We start from the raw sequence: 19,244 nt of genomic DNA, 5'->3' as shown, positions 1-19,244 counted from the left end.
GGAAAACACGTGTAAGAAAATACTAAGCTAGTACTGCAGCCAGCATAACATGCCTACAATCACATTAAAAGCATACTCCGCAGGGGGAGCATGTGACAGCAATGGGCCAGTCAGTATTGTCACATCTATAACCCTGTATATGCAAAGATTCTGTTGACTTGTGGCTTGCACAAGGCTTTCCTTTTACTACTGGTGGCTGAATGGAGCAGGTAGGGAATAGAGTTTAAGTTTATGTGCCTGAGTAGGTCTGCATTTAAGTCAATATGTTGTTAGCACAGTTCCACAGATTCATATTTTCTTCAGAAGTGGAGTCATGATCCTGTATTAAGGTTTTATTTATAGCGTTTTGTAAACTTTAGTAGGAAATCAAAGTTCATTTCTGAACAAAGAGTATTCAACCCTTTTAATTAGGTAACTTGAACCTTTAATAATGTTTTTATTTCAACAATTTTTAGTGGGTTTTCAAGAAAAATAAATTACAAGCACATGTCTTGTATACATTATAACAGAGTGTGAATATAGAACGTAATGCAGATATTGTGTAGATACTGAAATGTGCCAAATTGAACATCATTTGTTCAGGTTTATAACACCGTGTATGGCCATCATTAAAGATATTTACTCTCACTTCTTGTTGTGTCTATGGTGAATGTTAACACTTCCACCATCTACCAAAAACTAAAACAGTTTTATCTTTAGATATCATTTAAATTCTAAGAGAGGTTTCTTAAATATGAGCAGAATGAGATGGAATGAAATCAACATTGCAGGTGGTAAGGTGGGAGAATAAGTAATAAAACGTATGAGCTAGAAAACCAGGGTGATGGTAGAGATCTGGGAGTACAGACTGGATTGGAAATTAAGTTGTAACTCAGGGATTCCCAAACTACGGCCCTGCAGTTGTTCAGGAACTACAATTCCCATCATGCCTAGTCATGTATGTGAATATCAGAGCTTTACAATGCCTCATGGGACCTGTAGTTCTGCAACAGTTGCAGGACCATCGTTTGGGAATCCCTGTTGTAACTGATATTGTCAATCTTTAAACAGACCCTATCAGGGGAGCAGAGATAAAGAAGACTTTTGCAGGTATAAACAGCAAGCACCCAGAGGTGTACAAACATGTACAATGTGGAAAATATATATTTGATCCCCTGCAGATTTTGTAAGTTTGCCCACTTACAAAGAAATGAAGGGTCTATAATTTTATCATAGGTGTATTTTAAATGATAGAGACAAAATATCGACCAAAAATCCAGAAAACAAAACAAACCTTATAAAGTGAGTTGCAGTTCAATGAGTAAAATAAGTATTTGATCCCCAAGCAAAACATGACTTAGTACTTGGTGGAGCAAACCTTGTTGGCAAGTACAGAGGTAAGACGTTTCTTGTTGTTGGTTACCAGGTTTGCACACATCTCAGGAGGGATTTTGGTCCGCTTTTCTCCAAATCCTTAAGGTTTTTTGGCTGTCGCTTGGCAACTCGAAGTTTCAGCTCCCTCTATAAATGTTCTATAGGATTAAGGTCTGAAGACTGGCTGGGCCATTCCATGACTTTAATTTGCTTCTTCTTGAGCCACTCATTTGTTGCCTTGCCGATATGTTTTGAGTCATTGTCATGCTGGAAGACCCATCCACGACCCATCTTCAGTCTTCTGGCTGAGAGAAGAAGGTTCTCATCCAAGATTTTACAATGCATGGCCCCATCCATTGGCCCCTCAATGGGGCAATTTCGGCCTGTATCTTTAGCAGAGAAACAGCCCCACAGCATCATGTTTCCACTTCCATGCTTGACTGTAGGGGTGACTGTAAGGATGGTGTTCTTAGGGTCATACTCAGCATTTTTCTTCCTCCAAACACGGCGAGTTGAGTTAATGCCAAAGAGCTCAATTTTGGTCATCTGACCACAGCACTTTCTCCCAATCCTTCTCTGAATCATTTAGATGTTCATTGGCAAACATCATGGGCCTGTACATGTGCCTTCTTGAGGAGGAGGACCTACAGGATTTCAATCCATGGTGGGGCATTGTGCTACCAATGGTTTGTTTGGTGACTGTGGTCCCAGCTGCCTTGAGATCATTCAAAAGCTCCTTCCTTTTAGTTCTGGGCTGATCCCTCACTTTTTTATGATCATCCTTACCCCATGAGGCAAAATCTTACGTGGAGCTCCAGACTGAAGGCAATTGATGGTTATTTTGTATTTCTTCTATTTGAAAATAATTGCTCCAATGGTGGTCTCCTTGTCACCAAGCTTATTGCTGATGGTCTTGTAGCTCATTCCAGCCTTGTGCAGGTCCACAATCTTGTTCCTGGCGTCCTTTGGCAGCTCTTTGGTCTTGCCCATGATGGTGAGGTGTGAATGGAAGAAAGAGATTCTGTGGACAGGTGTCTTTTATACACCAGTATGGACGCCATCCAGCCATTCTGCAGTACTGGAAGAATCCATGTATTACGATTTTATATGCGTATTTACAACTTGTGTTTATGAGTATGATGTATGATACTCTTTTTACCCTATAATAAATGTTTTTATGATCTTGCACTGGATCGGTGCACCCTTCTCTTGTTTTCGTTGTCTTTTATACACATAACGAGTTTGTCTTTAGGAGCACCTTCTTAAATTGACAGGAATAATCTGTTTATTACATGAGCACATACTGTAGCCAGTCTGTGAGAGCCAGAATTATTGCTGGTTTGTAGGAAGTCAAATACTTATTTTACTCACTGAAATGCAACTCAATTTGTAACATTTGTATCATGTGTTTTTCTGAATTTTTGGTTGATATTCTGTCTCTATCTTTTTAAATACACAGATGATAACAATTATAGACCCTTCATTTCTTTGTAAGTGGGCAAACTTACAAAATTTGCAGGGGATCAAATAATCATTTTCCCCACTGAGGCAGCCTCCAAATCCTTCTTATCATGGTCGAGTCTAGGGCTATTCTGGCAGGCAAGGCTTCGGTACTTCTTGATGGTGCCTAAGGTTTCCTAATTCATTCTGTCCCCTGTAGATTTCTTCTGGCAGGTGAGGCTGCCCATAGTGATGAAAAAATACTAATATGCAGGGTGAGGCTGAGTGGCAAGAAAGTGTTGGAAGCTGTCAGTGTCAGAATGAAATTAAATGAAATTCAGCCATTGCAAGAAAGCTTTGGAAGCTGCTGCAGATATCTATAGGCACCTCTAGGTACCCGATCGTCATACCTGTAGAAGTTATCCCCTTAAAGGAAAAGTATTGGGACAGAAATACTATACCAACCAATGCCTTTTTAAGATGCAGATATGCTGCTGTAACTGCTTAAAACATAGTTACATAGTTACATAGTAGTTGTTGAGGTTGAATAAAGACAATACTCCATCCAGCCTCTTGCACAGGGGATAGAAAAATGCAAGTGTTTTTACTTGATCTGAAATGAGATGCATTTTTGTCTATGTCTATGGGATATTGTACACAGTAAAGAAATGTTAAATACAGAGCAGTAAAACAGAAATAGAACATTTTTCATTTGAGTGCAGTAATTTACTTGCATACTTGTTTACTCTTCTATAAGCATTTTTATGCGAGTATACATGAGTAAATTACAATACTGGCAATGAAGAAGAATTTACTTGTCTATATTTCCCTATACGTTCACTCATCTTTTATTGCCTATACCCAACATTACTCAGGTCTTTACACACGGTTTTTGGTCCCTTGCACATGGGCGTCACAAGTTCCTGAGTAAACATCAGTAAATTATGATGCTTGTGTGCAAGGGGCGTCAAGGTTTGGTAAGCTACAATACATAAAATGTTTGTTTTTATTATTGTTTTTAAAATAATTTTTATTATCCTGGATGTATAAAGTGACAACAGTTTGCGCAGCACTTTACAACAGAGGGCAGACAGTACAGTTACAATTCAATTCAATACAGGAGGAATTAGAGGGCCCTATTTGTTTTTGGGATTAATATCACTATGAGTTGCCAGGTTCTATTTGAATATCAACTGCAACCATTTTTTTTTTTTGCAGTGAAAATGTTAGAGTTCATGCCAGTTTTTTTTTTTGCTGCCTGTGTCCCATTGGTAAGATTTCCCCTCACTTTCACTTAGAGCAGTATGTGATACAAAATCTGTCCATTGGGTTTACAGAAAGTGGGATTATATTTCCCTGACAGGGTCACGGGGAGGAAAGAAAAACCTGGCAAAAATGTTAACTCCCCCCCCCCCACTTTACTCTAAAAATTTAAAAATAATTGGTAGGGTAAAGGCTTTAATAAAAATTCCTGGCACTCAAGCAAGAAACTGCAAGAATTTTAGGCTCTTTAAGGCCATGAGCTTCTACTTTATTTTCTTCTGTAGTTGTTTGCTTGGGGTGCTATGCAAATTATAAATTATAGTATATAAAAATAATACATATATCTGAGGCCATTTAAACCTAATCTGCTTTCATAGGGTGTGCCATTTGCATTTAGCAGTGTTTCTGTTACTTTGAATAGAACGTCATTTTATATAAGCCAAGTTAGTTCAGGTCAAAATGGAAGGTTTGTATTTTATTTCTAGCTTTAATGCTTCTTCAATTTAGTTGCGGTGTTTATCTGTGGAATTGAAAGTATGAATTGGCTTCAGCTCTCATTTGTGACATGGGGCTGGGTGGAATTGGATATAGCACATGTTTTCAAAATGTAATATCAAGTTTTACAATTTACAAGCAGAGAAATTCTGGATGTGTTTGTAACATTTTCTGTAAGTTCAAGCGATTTGATCCACCTGTATTTTGTGGAATTCCTGGGCCTCTAGCAGATTGGATCTGTGCCTAAAGGTTAATTATAGCTGGTTGACACTGATAGCGTATCATATTCCTCCTTTGGGTTGAAAAGTTAGTCAAATGGAAAGGTACTTTTTTTTTTTCCTAGTACAAGAAAGGCTAGGGTGTTTACAAGGAAAACCATTGTTTTTTTTAACAGCAATAAACAATATAGGCTCTTGAGGACTTGTGCCCTACTATTTGTATGAAACACCCAGAAGAGAAAGGTATAGGTAATAAATCAGTGTACTGAATATATTCCTGCATCCCTTTCTACAAGTACCTCAACTATTGTCACCTATTGTTTTCCTGGAGAACTGCAGTAGACCCAAACTCGGCTAATGTCACCTATTGTTTTCTTGAATAACTGCAGTAGACCCAAACTCGGCTAACATTACCTATTTTCTTGGAAAACAGCAGTAGACCCAAACTCAGCTAATATCACCTATTGTTTTCTTGAAGAATTGCAGTAGACCCAAACTCGGCTAACATCACCTATTTTCTTGAAAAACAGCAGTAGACCCAAACTCAGCTAATGTCAACTAGTGTTTTCTTGGAGAACTGCAGTAGATCCAAACTTGGCTAATGTCACCTATTGTTTTCTTGGAGAACTGCAGTAGGCCCAAATTCAGATAATGCCAATGTCACCTATTGTTTTCTTGGAGGATTGCAGTAGACCCAATCTCAGCTAATGTTACCTATTGTTTTCTTGGAGAACTGCAGTCAACCAAAACTCAGCTAATGTCACCTAGGGTTTTCCTGGAGAACTGCAGTAGACCCAAACCTTCCTAATGCCATCTATTGTTTTCTTGGAGAAATGCAGTAGACCCAAACTCGGCTAATGTCACCTATTGTTTTCTTGGAAAACTGCAGTAGACCCAAACTCGGCTAATATCACCTATTGTATCCTTGAAGAACTGCAGTAGACCCAAACTCGGCTAACATCACCTATTTTCTTGGAAAACAGCAGTAGACCCAAACTCAGCTAATATTACCTAGTGTTGTCTTGAAGAACTGCAGTAGACCCAAACTCGGCTAATGTCACCTATTGTTTTCTTGGAAAACTGCAGAAGACCCAAACTCAGCTAACATCACTTATTGTTTTCTTGAAGAACTGCAGTAGACCCAAACTCAGCTAATATCACCTAGTGTTTTCTTGGAGAACTGCATTAGACCCAAACTCAGCTAATGTCACCTAATTTTTTCTTGGAGAACTGCAGCGAACCCAAATTCAGCTAATGTCACCTATTGTTTTCTTGGAGAACTGCAGAAGACCCAAACTCAGCTAATGTCCCCAATTTTTTTCTTGGACAGCTGCAGTACAGTGTTAATTTTGGCAGCAAATTTCAATTTAGTTTTAGTCTTAGTCTTAGGACTAAAATGGCATTTTAGATTTAGTCCTATTTTAGTCTTCTGCAAGTGTTTTAGTTTTAGTCGTATTTAGTCGACTAAAACTCCAGTATATTTTAGTCGACTAAAACGCCCTACATTTTAGTCGACTAAAACTCATTTTAGTCATCTATAATCAAATGGGTGTAGTTCAATTGTAATTTGTAATGCATTATTTAAGCATTTCTCTACAATTTCCAAACTCATTATATACTACTGCTGGTCCTGGAGTGAAAAATCTAATATGTTATTATTTATGCTTTGAGCATGCACCAGTGTTAATTTTTGGCAGCAAATTTCGATTTAGTTTTAGTTATAGTCTTTTGACTAAAATGCCATTTTAGTTTTAGTCGTATTTTAGTCTTAAGACTAAAATGCCATTTTAGTTTTAGTCGTATTTTAGTCATCTGAATTGTGTTAGTCGACGAAAACGTTTTAGTCGGTTTTAGTCGACGAAATTAACACTGCTGCAGTAGACCCAAACTAAACTAATTGTAGTCATGAGAAGATATTTGCAGCAAGCTAGAACAGCACCAATTAGTGTTAGGCTGTGTATGCTTTAAAATGGAACTCCATTATTGCCGTTTGATAGAATGGGGAGGAATATTTTATTGACATTTGTGTCACTATTTGAAAAAATCATCCTATTGTCTGGCTTGGCATCCCCTGTCACCATGATGATGAATCAAGCATAAATTAATCAAGAGTAAATCTCCCTAAAGGGGACAAAAAATGTCAATAACTTGACAGAGGGTTGTGACTTTCCTCAGCTGAATTCTTTTGTAACACTGTCATCAACTGAACATTAACAAAGTTGGGGATTAAGGTCATAGTGGATCTCATTTGTACAGTGATTTTAAACAAATGTAGGAAGGTTTAGTACTTAATAATTGCTGCTCCATTATTGCTAAAAATATACTACAGAATTAGGCCAGTATCCAAGCATCCACTGGGTTCCACTGATCGGAGCTATGATTTACAATTAGTATGAAGTCATATTTTGCAGCGGACACCTGGACAACAGCACTTGGGACTATCAATATAGTTTACAATGATGCTAAAAGTCACAAACATTCACTTCGATGTGCATTAGTTCAACAGTATTTAACTTAAAGTGATTGTAAAAGCAAAAACTTTTTTTTCCATTCAAATAAAATAAAAAAAGAGGTTTACACTTACCTGCCCTGTGCAATGGTATTGTAGAGAGCAGTGGCTTACCTCCTCTTCTGGGGTCCCCCTCCTGCTGGTGCTGTTCGCTCCTCCTCTTCTGCATGTGCCCCCATAGCCAGCCGTGTGCTATGGGGCACACGTAGAGGTACGCTCCCGAACCAGGCATTAGGCCTCCATAGTAAAAGGGTGTAGAGTGGGTGGGGTACTGCTTTACAAATATTTTGCTGGGAAATTTACTATAAAAAACTGCTTAGTGCCTAAACAACATAAACATAAGGGCTCATAGTAGTACATTCAAACTTATATATAAGACAAATGCAAAATAAGCAAAGGAAATAAAAACAATAAATGCTTCTGAAATACAACAATAAATATTTTTCTGTGAGCAAAGGAGTGTTCAGTGCTCTTTAAAAGTGCTAGGTGCTGTGCAGTTACATACAAAAGTTACTGTATACTATAAAATAAAGTCCTTTTCAAAATTCATCAGACATTAAGTGACAGGTGCTCTTTGAGGTGCTCCAAATATGCTTAAATGAGTGTATGTTGCTGGTGTTCCACAAGCCGTGCGCCCCCTATAGTACCTCACTCACCAGAAAGCTCTCCCCTTTGGGGGTAGCAGACCTGGGATCCACATCCGAGTGTCACCCTGTATTTGGAGCAGCAGACCTATGGCTTATATACGGTGGAGTTCCTTTTCTTTATACCACATTACACATGTGAAGGCATAAAGAATGATAGCCCATAGTGCGAAAAAGTATGGTACCTTTATAATAAAAACATTCCAGTACACTTACAGCAAGCAGGCTTTTTAAACAGCATGAGAAAAAGCATGAAGTATGGGTGTGTTGCGTTCCACGTACTGCAACTGGAAGTGATGCAAAGACGGTGGTAGCTCCTCCCTACGCATTTCGTCAAAATGCCGTCATCAGGAGCAGCCGCCATAGACATACACAGTACAGCTCTGTCCTCTCCTCTCTGGATTTGATTGATAGCAGCAGGAGCTACTGCTGCTCTAAGCAAAGCCTGTGAGACCAGGAAGAGAGGTGAGAAGAGCTCCAGCTGGACACAGCACTGAATCGATAAAGGGGGAGGGGGGTGTGCCTGGCAGTGAACTGTTTTTTAACTTAATGCAGAGAATACATTAAGTTAAAAAACCTTTAGTGTTTAGAACCACTTTAAATGTATCTAGAATTAATTGGACACCCCACTGAAGAACTTTGCCCAACTTGTGCTGTTTATATATTGTATATGTCATATAAACAGTACTAATAAAATACATACATGATGAAAGTGCAATCAGTTTTCTTTACTTTATTATGTATGTTCCGCCACTAAATGCCAACTTCAACTATTCTTAACTAGACTTCCGCGGACCTCTTTCTATAAGGACTTAACATCACTTAAACTAATCCTCTACCTAGGCTTTTACTCTCCTCCTATCATTTAAACTGACCAAGCTTCCATAACGATTTTTCCCTCTCTATGCAGACACTAGCTGGACATTTACTGAAAGAGTCTGCCTTCATATATAACAGAGGCATACAAATACAGGCAAAAGGAAAATAATATGGAAATGGGCAATCATTTTTAAAGTGTTTCTAAACCCAGGACCCTGCATTCACTATATCTGGACTCCAACAGACCATTAAAATGCAATTACCTTAGTAAATATAAACTGCTAAATACCTTTTTTCATAAGCAGTATATAGCAGACTTGTGACTTCTATCAGTGTCTAGGTAAAGCTTGTAGGAGGAGTTTTCATTCTCCTCTGACTGTCCTATGAGTCTTCAGGACCCCTTACTCTGTCTGGACAGTGCTGATTGGCCCTGTGCTGATCACATGCACCCTCCCAAGAAAAAAAAAAAACTCTGTAGCAATACATATCAAACTGAGCATGTGCAGAGTGACTCCAATTGCTCTGTACTATCAGCAGATGGATTGGGTACAGTGGAAGAAGGGGAGGATCAGAGAAAACAGGATCAAACAGTAGTTTACACAGTGCAGAGGATTAACCCACAGTGAGTATAACAAGCATACTGATTTTACTGTTGTGGGATTGGTAACACTTTAATCCAGGGATCCTCAAACTACGGCCCTTCAGCTGTTGCGAAACTAAACATCCCATGAGGCATTGTAAAACTCTGACATTCATAGACATGACTAGGCATGATGGTAATTGTAGTTCCTGAACAACTGGAGGGCCATAGTTTGAAGACCCCTGCGTTAATCATTTAGATTTTCTTCTGGATAAAATAAATATATTAATATATATATATATATATATATATATATATATATATATATATATATATATATATATATATACATATATATATATTATATTATATAAATTACAAATACTTTTTTCAGGGCCTGTGTAATAGGGAATTTTGAAACAATTCTAGCAAAAGTTGAGTTAAACAGATTATCATGCATTATTTTAGTGGGAACTTAGACTTGCTTGCACTGGGCCGGAGAGTGCTACATGTAGAAATGCATAGAAGGAGCAGTGTTGGAAGTTGATGTCTAAGACCCGGTTTACACTAGTGCGACTTGTCAGGCGACTTGGTCGCCTGACAAGTCGCGGTGGGTCGTCTGCCATTGATTAGCACAGGACCCGTTCTAATAGGAGCGACACAAGTCGCTCCGACTTAGAAAAAAGGGTCCTGTACTACTTTGGGGCGACCTGGAGGCGACCTGCATTGACTTCAATGATATGAAGTCCGTGCATGTCGCGCCGAGGTCTCGGTGCACAGCGTCGAAGTCACACTTCACAGGTCGCCCCAGCAAGTCTAGTCGCCCCTGTGTGAACGGGGTCTAAAAGCAATATCTTGCATATACTGTAAATAAATAAATAAATAAATAAATGCATTCAACAGTTTATAACATTAGGCATTATGCATGTACCTAAGGTGGAAAAAGACAGTGAATGACAAATAGTTTCTGGAGATCATAAGTCACCTAGGATTTTCAGAATAGGTTAGCACAGACATCATGCATTTTCTATGCTCATTATTATATGGTACAGTAAGATCAGTTAGAAATGTTAGAAATGTGTGTTACCAGCTACAGTGCCTGACTCGTGTTTATGATGGTATTCATGTTTTTGGCTGGATCAGCATTTGGCATATCTTCACAGGGTCTTTAGAGACATTAAGTATCAATTAACGGTAAAAGGCTAACATTTAGTCTGCAGTAGAAATTATGTAGATATAGCAGAAAGGGAGTAGAAAACATGAATTAATCACATACGGAGTAGATATAGTTGTAAAGGCCCATCATTTTTAAGGTAAAGTGGAATTATGAACTAAATCAAAAATGACAGTCAATAGCATTAACACAGAGTCCCCTTGTAACATAGGTGTGTTTATCCAGCCAATAGGCATGGTATTGTTCAACTTAAAGCTGAACTAAAGTCACAATTCTTACCTCCTCTTCAATGATTCTGGCATTAATGACAGTATCTTCTCCCTGGTTTCTTCTGGGTGCTGGTCTGCGGCCATCTTGACTAGCTGCCGCAGGATGATGTTAGTTCTCCTGGCACACAGGGTCTGTGCTGGCAATGTACACTAAGCTGCGCATGTGCAGCTAAGTATACATGCCCCAGAAGTCTGCAAGCAGACAGTTAGGTGTATTTTTTTCTAGACATGACATTCCTATGTAAAGATACCAATAGCCTGCTTATTAAAAAGTTTATAATTTTGCCTTTAGTTCCACTTTAGCAGCTCAAGCTTTCCAGCAAAAGTGGCAGTTAAAGGGCTGAGACTAACAATTTACCATGGACAGGGGTGATTACAATGGTCAGCTTTTATTTATATAGTAAAAACCTTTATCTCAAAAGAATTTAAAAAAAAAGTTTCTGTAACTGCTTTAAAAGATAGTGGAGGTTAAAGCGGAGTTCCAGCCATTTCACTCACCTGTCCAACGGTCCAGCGATGCGGCCGCCCGAAGCCTCGATCCTCTCCCTCGGCCCCGGCATCACTGCTGTGGGCACCCGGCTGTGACAGTTTGCGGCTTCACAGCCGGGTACCCACTGCGCATGCGCGAGTCACGTTGCGCGTCTTGATTGGCCGGCAATCTTCTGGGACCTTTGACATTTCCCAGAAGATTGCAGGGAGGGAGGGGGAGAGGAGAACTTCCGTTCAGGGTTCCGCGGCGCTCCGAGCGGAAGTGGGAGCGGGTACTTGTCAAAACTAGGTACCCGCTCCCCCCCCCAAACAAATGACATGGCAAATGTGGCATGTCAGGGGGGTAGAATACCTAAAGCGGAAGTTCCACTTTTGGGTGGAACTCCGCTTTAAACTATTATTTGTTAGTCACCTAAGTAAAGATCATTAAAATCCATGAGTTCATCAAGCACTACCCTCTGCACAGGTTGACAATGTTGCTGTCGAAGAATGGCTTTGTTGCTCCTCCATAGATACAGTAGTGAGTTTAGCCACCCTAAGATGGGAATTGTGTTACTGGCCACATCACTGGGTAAAAATAAAGGAAAAAAGCCTAAAAAGAAAACAAATTCAGACACCAAACCTGAAGATTGGTAAGCTGCACTATATCACATTTTTGTTTTTGTGTTTACATACACTTTTAGGAGACTAATGTTTTAAAGCAAAACTAAACCCTCCTATATTTTTCAGTCAATGGACATGTGCACAGTTGTGCAGGGAAGCCCCTTCTGGATTTGTGAGGCAGAGTTCAAACAAGGTAATTGAGTTAAAAGGCGAATGCCAATTTTTATTCAAAGTATATAGTAAAAAGGACATCTGTCCAATAAAAATGTCAAATCTAAACGACAATATGTATATAAAAACAAACGATTTCATACATATAAATAGTATACAAAATACATCAAGATGTACCCCAGAGAACTACCATCGTATACTTGGTCAGCTTGGGAAAAAATTGTGAATGAATCCTGACATGTTTCGTAAGATTTCCTTCTTTAAGGGAGTTAATAGGTATATAGGACTCTAGAAAGCAATATATCAAAAACAATGTGAAAATAAACAACAGATATAGTGTAGTTTACATACAATTTATAGCATATTTAGTATATGTGTTACGTGAGGCTACTTAAAGTCCATTTACAATTGGTAGATACACATAATGTACAGCAATTCCATCAAGCAGAGCTGGTATCGGCCACTCTCAAGATACTGGGCATGTCAGCAGAGTATAGGCCCCCCTGGAATATTCACAAGAACCCTATGGGCCAATGAGCACCTAATAGGAAAGGGTGCAGTCTGTAAATGAATGGTAGACATAGTATTAATGTATTGTACTGTATTGTAGATAGACAATGGCCAAATTAAAAGTCTATAGCTGAATTTCATAAGCATAAATGAAAAAAGGGGGCATGAACCATTCACAAACAATGACATGGTTTGGATGTGCTGAAGAACATACCTGGTGGGTAAGGAATTGCAGCCCACACACAAACAAGGTGTCAAGAGTCCAAGACGTAGAGGTCAGGTCAGGTGTGAGGAATGAGCCTATATATATATATATATATATATATATATATATATATATATATGTTTACCATTTCATGGTTTGTGAATGGTTCATACCCCTTTTTTCATTTACCCTTATGCAGTTAATCTATAGACTTTTAATTTGGCCATTGTCTGTCTACATTACAGTAATGCTATGTCGCTATGTCCACCATTGATTTACAGACTGTACCCCGTCCTATTGGGTGCGCATTGGCCCTTAGGGTTCTTGTGGATAGTCCAAGGAGCCTATACGCTGCCGACTTGCCCAGTATCTGGACAGTTGGCTGTACCAGCCCCGCTTGATAGAATTGCTGTTCATTATATGTATCTACCAATTGTAAGTGAGTTTTTTCACACAGTAGCCCATTGTAACACATATACTAAATATGCTATAAATTGTATGTAAACTAAGGTATATTATAACATTTCAATCTACAGTCCTATATATCCATTAATTACCTTAAAGAAGGAAATCTTCCAAAACATGTCAGGATTCATCTAAGATTTTCTCACAAGCTGACCAGGTATATGCTGGCAATTTTCTGGGGTACATCTTGATGTGTTGGGTATACAATGTATATGTATGAAATTGTTTATTTTATATAAATATTGTCTGTTAGATGTGACACTTTTACTGTACTGACGTCCTTTTTACTATATACATTAAAATAAAAATTGTCATCCGCTTTTTAACTCATTGGTTTCGTTGCAAAACTGTGCACATTTCTATTTTTTTATTTGGGATGTTGGCAGAAATCCTATACATTCTATGGAGCTCATTATCCTGATGATACTTTTCAGCCAAGGACATTGCCGGCTTAGCTTCTGTTTGATCTGCAATTGCCATGGTTGCACAGTTGTAAAGATACAAATTATTTCTACAATCAACGTTCTAGATTTCTAGTCTCAAAGGAGATTTGAAAACAAGACATTGACTAGAGTGTGATCTACAAAAATGGTAAAAAAAAACCCTTTTTTTTTTTTAGATATTTAAGAAATACCTAAAAACAGATCTCCCCACAAAAAAGACAGGTGAGAAAATATCAACAGATTGTCAAAAGATCATTTACAGCATACATTTAATAAATCGAGACACAAAAAGTGGCAGTCTCATACAATGTCAGGCAGATATCAAAAAAGAACCCCCCGCCTTGTAAAATTCCCAAGGTTGTTGGGAATTGTTAAATTCTCAGGAATGCAAAGTAACCCAAGGGTTGTTAAGGGGTAGGTAATGTCTTTTAAGCAAAAACCTGTTCAGGATGTGAGCAGTTTGAAGCTTGAGATAAAATTAAGCTTGTTATTCAATTTGAAAACCAAACTATTTTGCAAAGGACATCCATAAGTGAGAGGCGGTAATAGAATCACTGTACATGATATCCATGTAGTACATCAAATCTGGAGTTCTGAAAGCTTAATTTAAAGACCATAAATGAACAACTGAAAATTCATACTGTAGATATGTAGATTATACAAATGCTTAGTTCGTATACCAGATGTAATTGTTTTATTCAATATTGATGCATACATGAAAAGTAGCAAAACTTAATTTGATTTATTTTTCTAAATAAGAAAAATACAGAAAATGCCTTCAGTAGAAGCATACTAAGGGAACCATTTAAAGTGGAATTAAGCCCCAAATTTTGAAAACCATTGAGATGCAGGGTTTTTATAATAGAAGATATCCTAGGTTCTCCCTGTGGTAATATCATCAATGGTTCTCCCTGTGGTAATATACATTGAGTCACACATGCACAGTTCAGAGTAAATTTTTTGGCACTGCTTTGTGCCATTATGAAGTATCTCCTGTGGGCATGCAAGTGCATAATTCAAGCAGCCAAACAGGAAGAAGATGAAAGTTCCCAGGAATGCTGACACCGCAGTGCTGGTGTGCTTTGTTTGGTGGGTGTGATGCACGCTGGCACATTATGGCATAAACGTGGTGGGGGCCCATTAAAAAAAAAATTAAGTTTAATTCCACTTTAAAGAAACATATTCTTAGAGTAGGTTGTAGTCATAATGATGAGTGAATATATATATTTAGAATATAATTAGGGATGCACCGAAATGAAATTCTTGGCCGAAGCCGAATAATAATAAAATGTTTGGCCGAAGGCCGAATACCGAACGCGGTGTTTCACATTTTTTCCATTTCTTTTGCCAATTTTTTGTCCTCTCTCTTGTCCTCTCGTGTCTCTCTCTCTCTCTCTTGTCCTCTCACTCTCTCTCTCTTGTCCTCTCATGTCTCTCTCTCTCTCTCTCTCTTGTCCTCTTACTCTCTCTCTCTTGTCCTCTCATGTCTCTCTCTCTCTCCCTAAATGTTACTGTAGGGAATGGGATTCAGTGCACACTGCAGCCTTGTACCATAGGGTTAATGTTAGTGACACTGTAGGGATTGGGAAGGATGCTGGGAATGGGAATGGAAATCAGGAAGCATGCAGGCAGCCTTGTAAATTTTAATTGCAGATACAGGGCACTGGGCAGGTCAGGGTTAATGTGGTAACATCAATTACTCAGTGACAGTCAGTCAGTGTCAGTGGTGGTAGTAGGAGGCTGGAGGTGGACTAGTAGTAGCCTGGAAAGGAGCACAGCCGCATACATACATTACTCACTCGTGCACTGCAGCCCGCCCCACACATTCAGTGAGTCTTACTCTCCTCCCTAGTTTTGTTCAATGGCACATTCAGGAAGCCAATCACGCCGTGAGTAGCGGCACAGCGGAACCAATCAGGTGTGCAGGCACGCGTGATTGGTTCACTGTGCAGCTAATCACGGCGTGATTGGCTTCCTGAATGTGCCATTGAAAAAACTAGGGAGGAGAGTAAGACTCACTGAATGTGTGGGGCGGGCTGCAGTGCACGAGTGAGTAATGTATGTATGCTCACCGCTGAAGTGTCCCGGCTTCACGGAAGTCTGTGAGTCCTCCTGTCCTCCTCCGAGTCCCTTCCCCCTGTAAATATCGTGACCTCGGCGATATGAATATCGCCTACGGCCACAGAACGATAGTCGATATCATATCGACTATCGTTCAGCCCTATTATTCGGCACAAAATTATTCGGCCTTTTGACTTATTCGGCCGATCACCGAAAGTGCTATTTTTTCTATTTTCGGCCGAATAATGTTCGGCCGCCGAACATTCGGTGCATCCCTAAATATAATTATTTTTGACCTTCACTCCACAATCTGATAATTATACTAGAACAGAACATTTGTGCTGCCATATTTTTTCCATTTAATTTACACTTTAGATCAGCCTTCCTCAACCAAGGTTCCTCCAGAGATTGTAAGGGGCAGTGTTGGGGTAGTTACTCAAAAAATGTAACTAGTTACTAGTTACTTCTGTAAATTGTAATGAGATTACTTTACTAGTTACTGCATTTGAAAAGTAACTTCACTACTTATTACTTTACTGTCCTCTTTCTTAATTGACCGTGTAGAAGAAGATACATGACACTCTTTCTGCATAGAGTTTATTGTATAAACACAGGCTTTGGGAAACATGAGAACAAAACCTGAAAAAACAGAATAAAACAAAGTGCAACAAAAAGTCATAAACTTCATTCCTCTCTACTCTTCGAAATAACGATTGTATCGCACGGCTTGGGTAACGCAGGAAAGCGCGTTCCTCTAGCCTAGTAAAGTAGTGTAGTTACTTCCTATAAACTAGTAAAGTAGTGTAGTTACCAATATTAGTATTGTAACTAGTTACTTTACTTCGTTACCAAAAAAAGTAATGTAGTTACTGTAATCAGTTACTTTGTAACTAGTTACTCCCAACACTGGTTAGGGGTTTCTTCAGCAATATGCAATTCTTACCTATTATATACAGTGAGTAAACTGATCTTTTTAGCTGTCTTTATGGGCAGAATTTTTAGAACTGACCACACATTCTTCTCAGTGCCTATCGCGCTACATGTATCATGAGCTGTAGATATAATTATTAGCAAGGGTTCCTTAAGACCAGACATTTTATTCAAGGGTCCCTGCACATTAAAATGGCTGAGAAAGTCAGCATTAGATAATATCAGTAATTTAATAATATATTTTGGATCTACAATTTAAAACCCATTTTGTCTAGGGATCCTAGATCTAGATCCTCCAAGCACCCCTGTGCTCAAGCAGTCATGAGTTGTGGACTGTTCTTGATGTCATAAAGCCCAGAGCAGACTCCATGAACCAGGAATGGTCCAGAACTGGATTGTTGGGGAGCACTGTTTTCTGGGGAAAGGAAGGATCAGGTGAGTATAAGCTTTCTCCTCACCCCTATACAAAACAAGCAGATAACCAATGCAGCGCAGGCACAGCCCAACTGCATGGGAAAACCTTTTTTTCTCGCCCAAGGTTGGGCTTTAAAAGATAGAAGAAATGCATGTCTAATCTAAATTATACAAATTCTTAGTATATCATTGTTTTTTTTTTTTTTCAGTCATTGAAGCCATCCAACCATGCCACCATCCAGAGCATTGTACGCGCTGTGGGTGTGGTACCCGGCATTCCTGAACCATGTTGCGTCCCAGAAAAGATGTCGTCCCTCAGCATTCTGTTCTTTGATGAAAACAAGAACGTCGTGCTCAAGGTTTATCCCAACATGACAGTGGAGTCCTGTGCCTGCAGATAACGGTTCAAGCCTTCAAAGCTGTTTGTAGCAAACTTCATATTTGCACTTTCAGTACAACTGTTTCCTGAAATGTTACAGCCTAACAGAGAGCAATGCAAAAAGAAAAGAAAAAAAAAGTATATATTATATAAACACTGGGCGATGGATGTCTGCTGTGTTCAATTCATGCTGGACTTGAGTCAAGGAACTCACAGAAAACTGACACATAGCACACAAGAAGATAAGCTCCTGAATCAAATAAGCTCTAAAGAAAATAGGAGTCGTTCTACTTTTTTTCAAAGACACATTTATTTTTGTACCGGAAAAAAAAAGACTAGACATTTGAACAGCTGAGGCTGTAATGTGCCTTCAGACTATCAGCATTCACCTGCCTATGGTGTTCTTTTGCTATATATACAGTCCTTACATTTCTTGCGTCTGTTACACACATCTGTTACCATAGAATGGACAGGAAGTTAAATATTTGATGCTTGGAAGTACTGAAGGAGTATTGCGTGTTCCTCACCACATCATAGCAAGTTTAAATAGTCTGAAGACATACATCATGGAAAGTGGTTTGTGACAGCAAGTTTGTGTAACATAATTTAGAAATTTTATTGATTTTTCTGTGTTTTTTTTTTTTTTTTTAACCAGCACTTTTTAATAGTGTAAACAAAAGGTATAATGGACATGAAAGAATATAAATACAATTGTGTAAAATAAACAATATTTAATTTTGTTATACAGTACCACACAAATAAATCTGCCTGATTCTTACTTTCAAGAACGTATTATCATAGGTATAGTGACTGGTTTACCCTAAGGAGGATATCAAGCTATGAAAATGAATAATGGGTTCATGATTTTTAGGAAATGGATATCATTGACGATCATTTGTTAAATGTAAAACAAGTCAAGAAAAAGAAAAGCACTGCAGCAGAAAAATGCTCCTTCTGGTTGTAGACGGAAAATAAAGGGAGAATTTTCATAGTTTTCCAAATTAACTTTTAATGGATGCACCAACACATGAATGAAGGTTAATCAACCTGTTATTTCAGCTATATCCACATTTTCACTCTAACAAGCTGCAGCTCTCTTGAGCATTAGAGTGTTTAAATCTTAAAGCGGAACTAAACCTATCGATTTACCGATTTCAAAAAACAATTACATTTCTGGCATGCTGGAAATGATAGCTGTAACCTCTGCTTGTGCTCTCAACCAGACTGTCAAACCTTTAAATAGCTGGTGCCATAACTGATCACGTGTAGAGCACCATGGAAGTTGCACATCAAACAGAGACTAGGATGGCAGCTTCCTTTGCTGAAAAGGATAGGAGGGTTTAGTTCCGCTTTAAGCCCTATGCTCCCTCATAGGGCTATATGCTATCCCAGTGATGGCGAACCTTGGCACCCCAGATGTTTTGGGACTACATTTCCCATGAGGCTCCTGTACTCTGTAGTGTAGATGGGCATCATGGGAAATGTAGTTTCAAAACATCTGGGGTGCCAAGTTTCGCCATCACTGTGCTATCCAGTCAATTCAGCAGTTAAATGCCAGATCCTCTACTATCCAGTGAATTTCAGCCATTTGACAGCTGAATGACAGAGGGTGGGGTTTAGCACAAGGAGGGCTTGGGGCTTAATCTCATTGTGGACTTGGGCCTTTTTGAAGAGTAATGTATTTTAATGTTTTATGCTATATCAGGTTTACTTTAAAGTAGACCAACAGGCAGATAACTAACTTTAGAGGTAAAGCAACATATATGTTTTATCTGTTTAAAGGTTTGTTATTCTGTGCAGCTAGCCTTGT

The 19,244-nt window shown here is 38.8% G+C and overlaps 1 protein-coding gene across 1 annotated transcript in view; it reads left to right on the top strand.

The window, feature by feature from the left end:
- The window catches only part of BMP3 (bone morphogenetic protein 3), a 74,482-nt gene extending 56,167 nt beyond the window's left edge, over nt 1–18,315 (top strand). The window contains exon 3 of the mRNA XM_082275311.1: nt 17,265–18,315. Coding sequence (XP_082131437.1) covers nt 17,265–17,456 — 192 coding nt within the window. The 3' untranslated portion in view covers nt 17,457–18,315. The remainder of the gene's footprint in view (nt 1–17,264) is intronic.
- The last annotated feature ends 929 nt before the right edge of the window (nt 18,316–19,244 follow it).

This window comes from Pelophylax lessonae (genome assembly GCF_965119305.1).
Source record: "Pelophylax lessonae genome assembly, chromosome: 1".
In the NCBI taxonomy this organism is placed as follows: Eukaryota; Metazoa; Chordata; class Amphibia; order Anura; family Ranidae; genus Pelophylax; species Pelophylax lessonae.
Note: the sequence above shows the minus strand (reverse complement) of the source record. Positions and strands in the feature narration are given on the sequence as shown.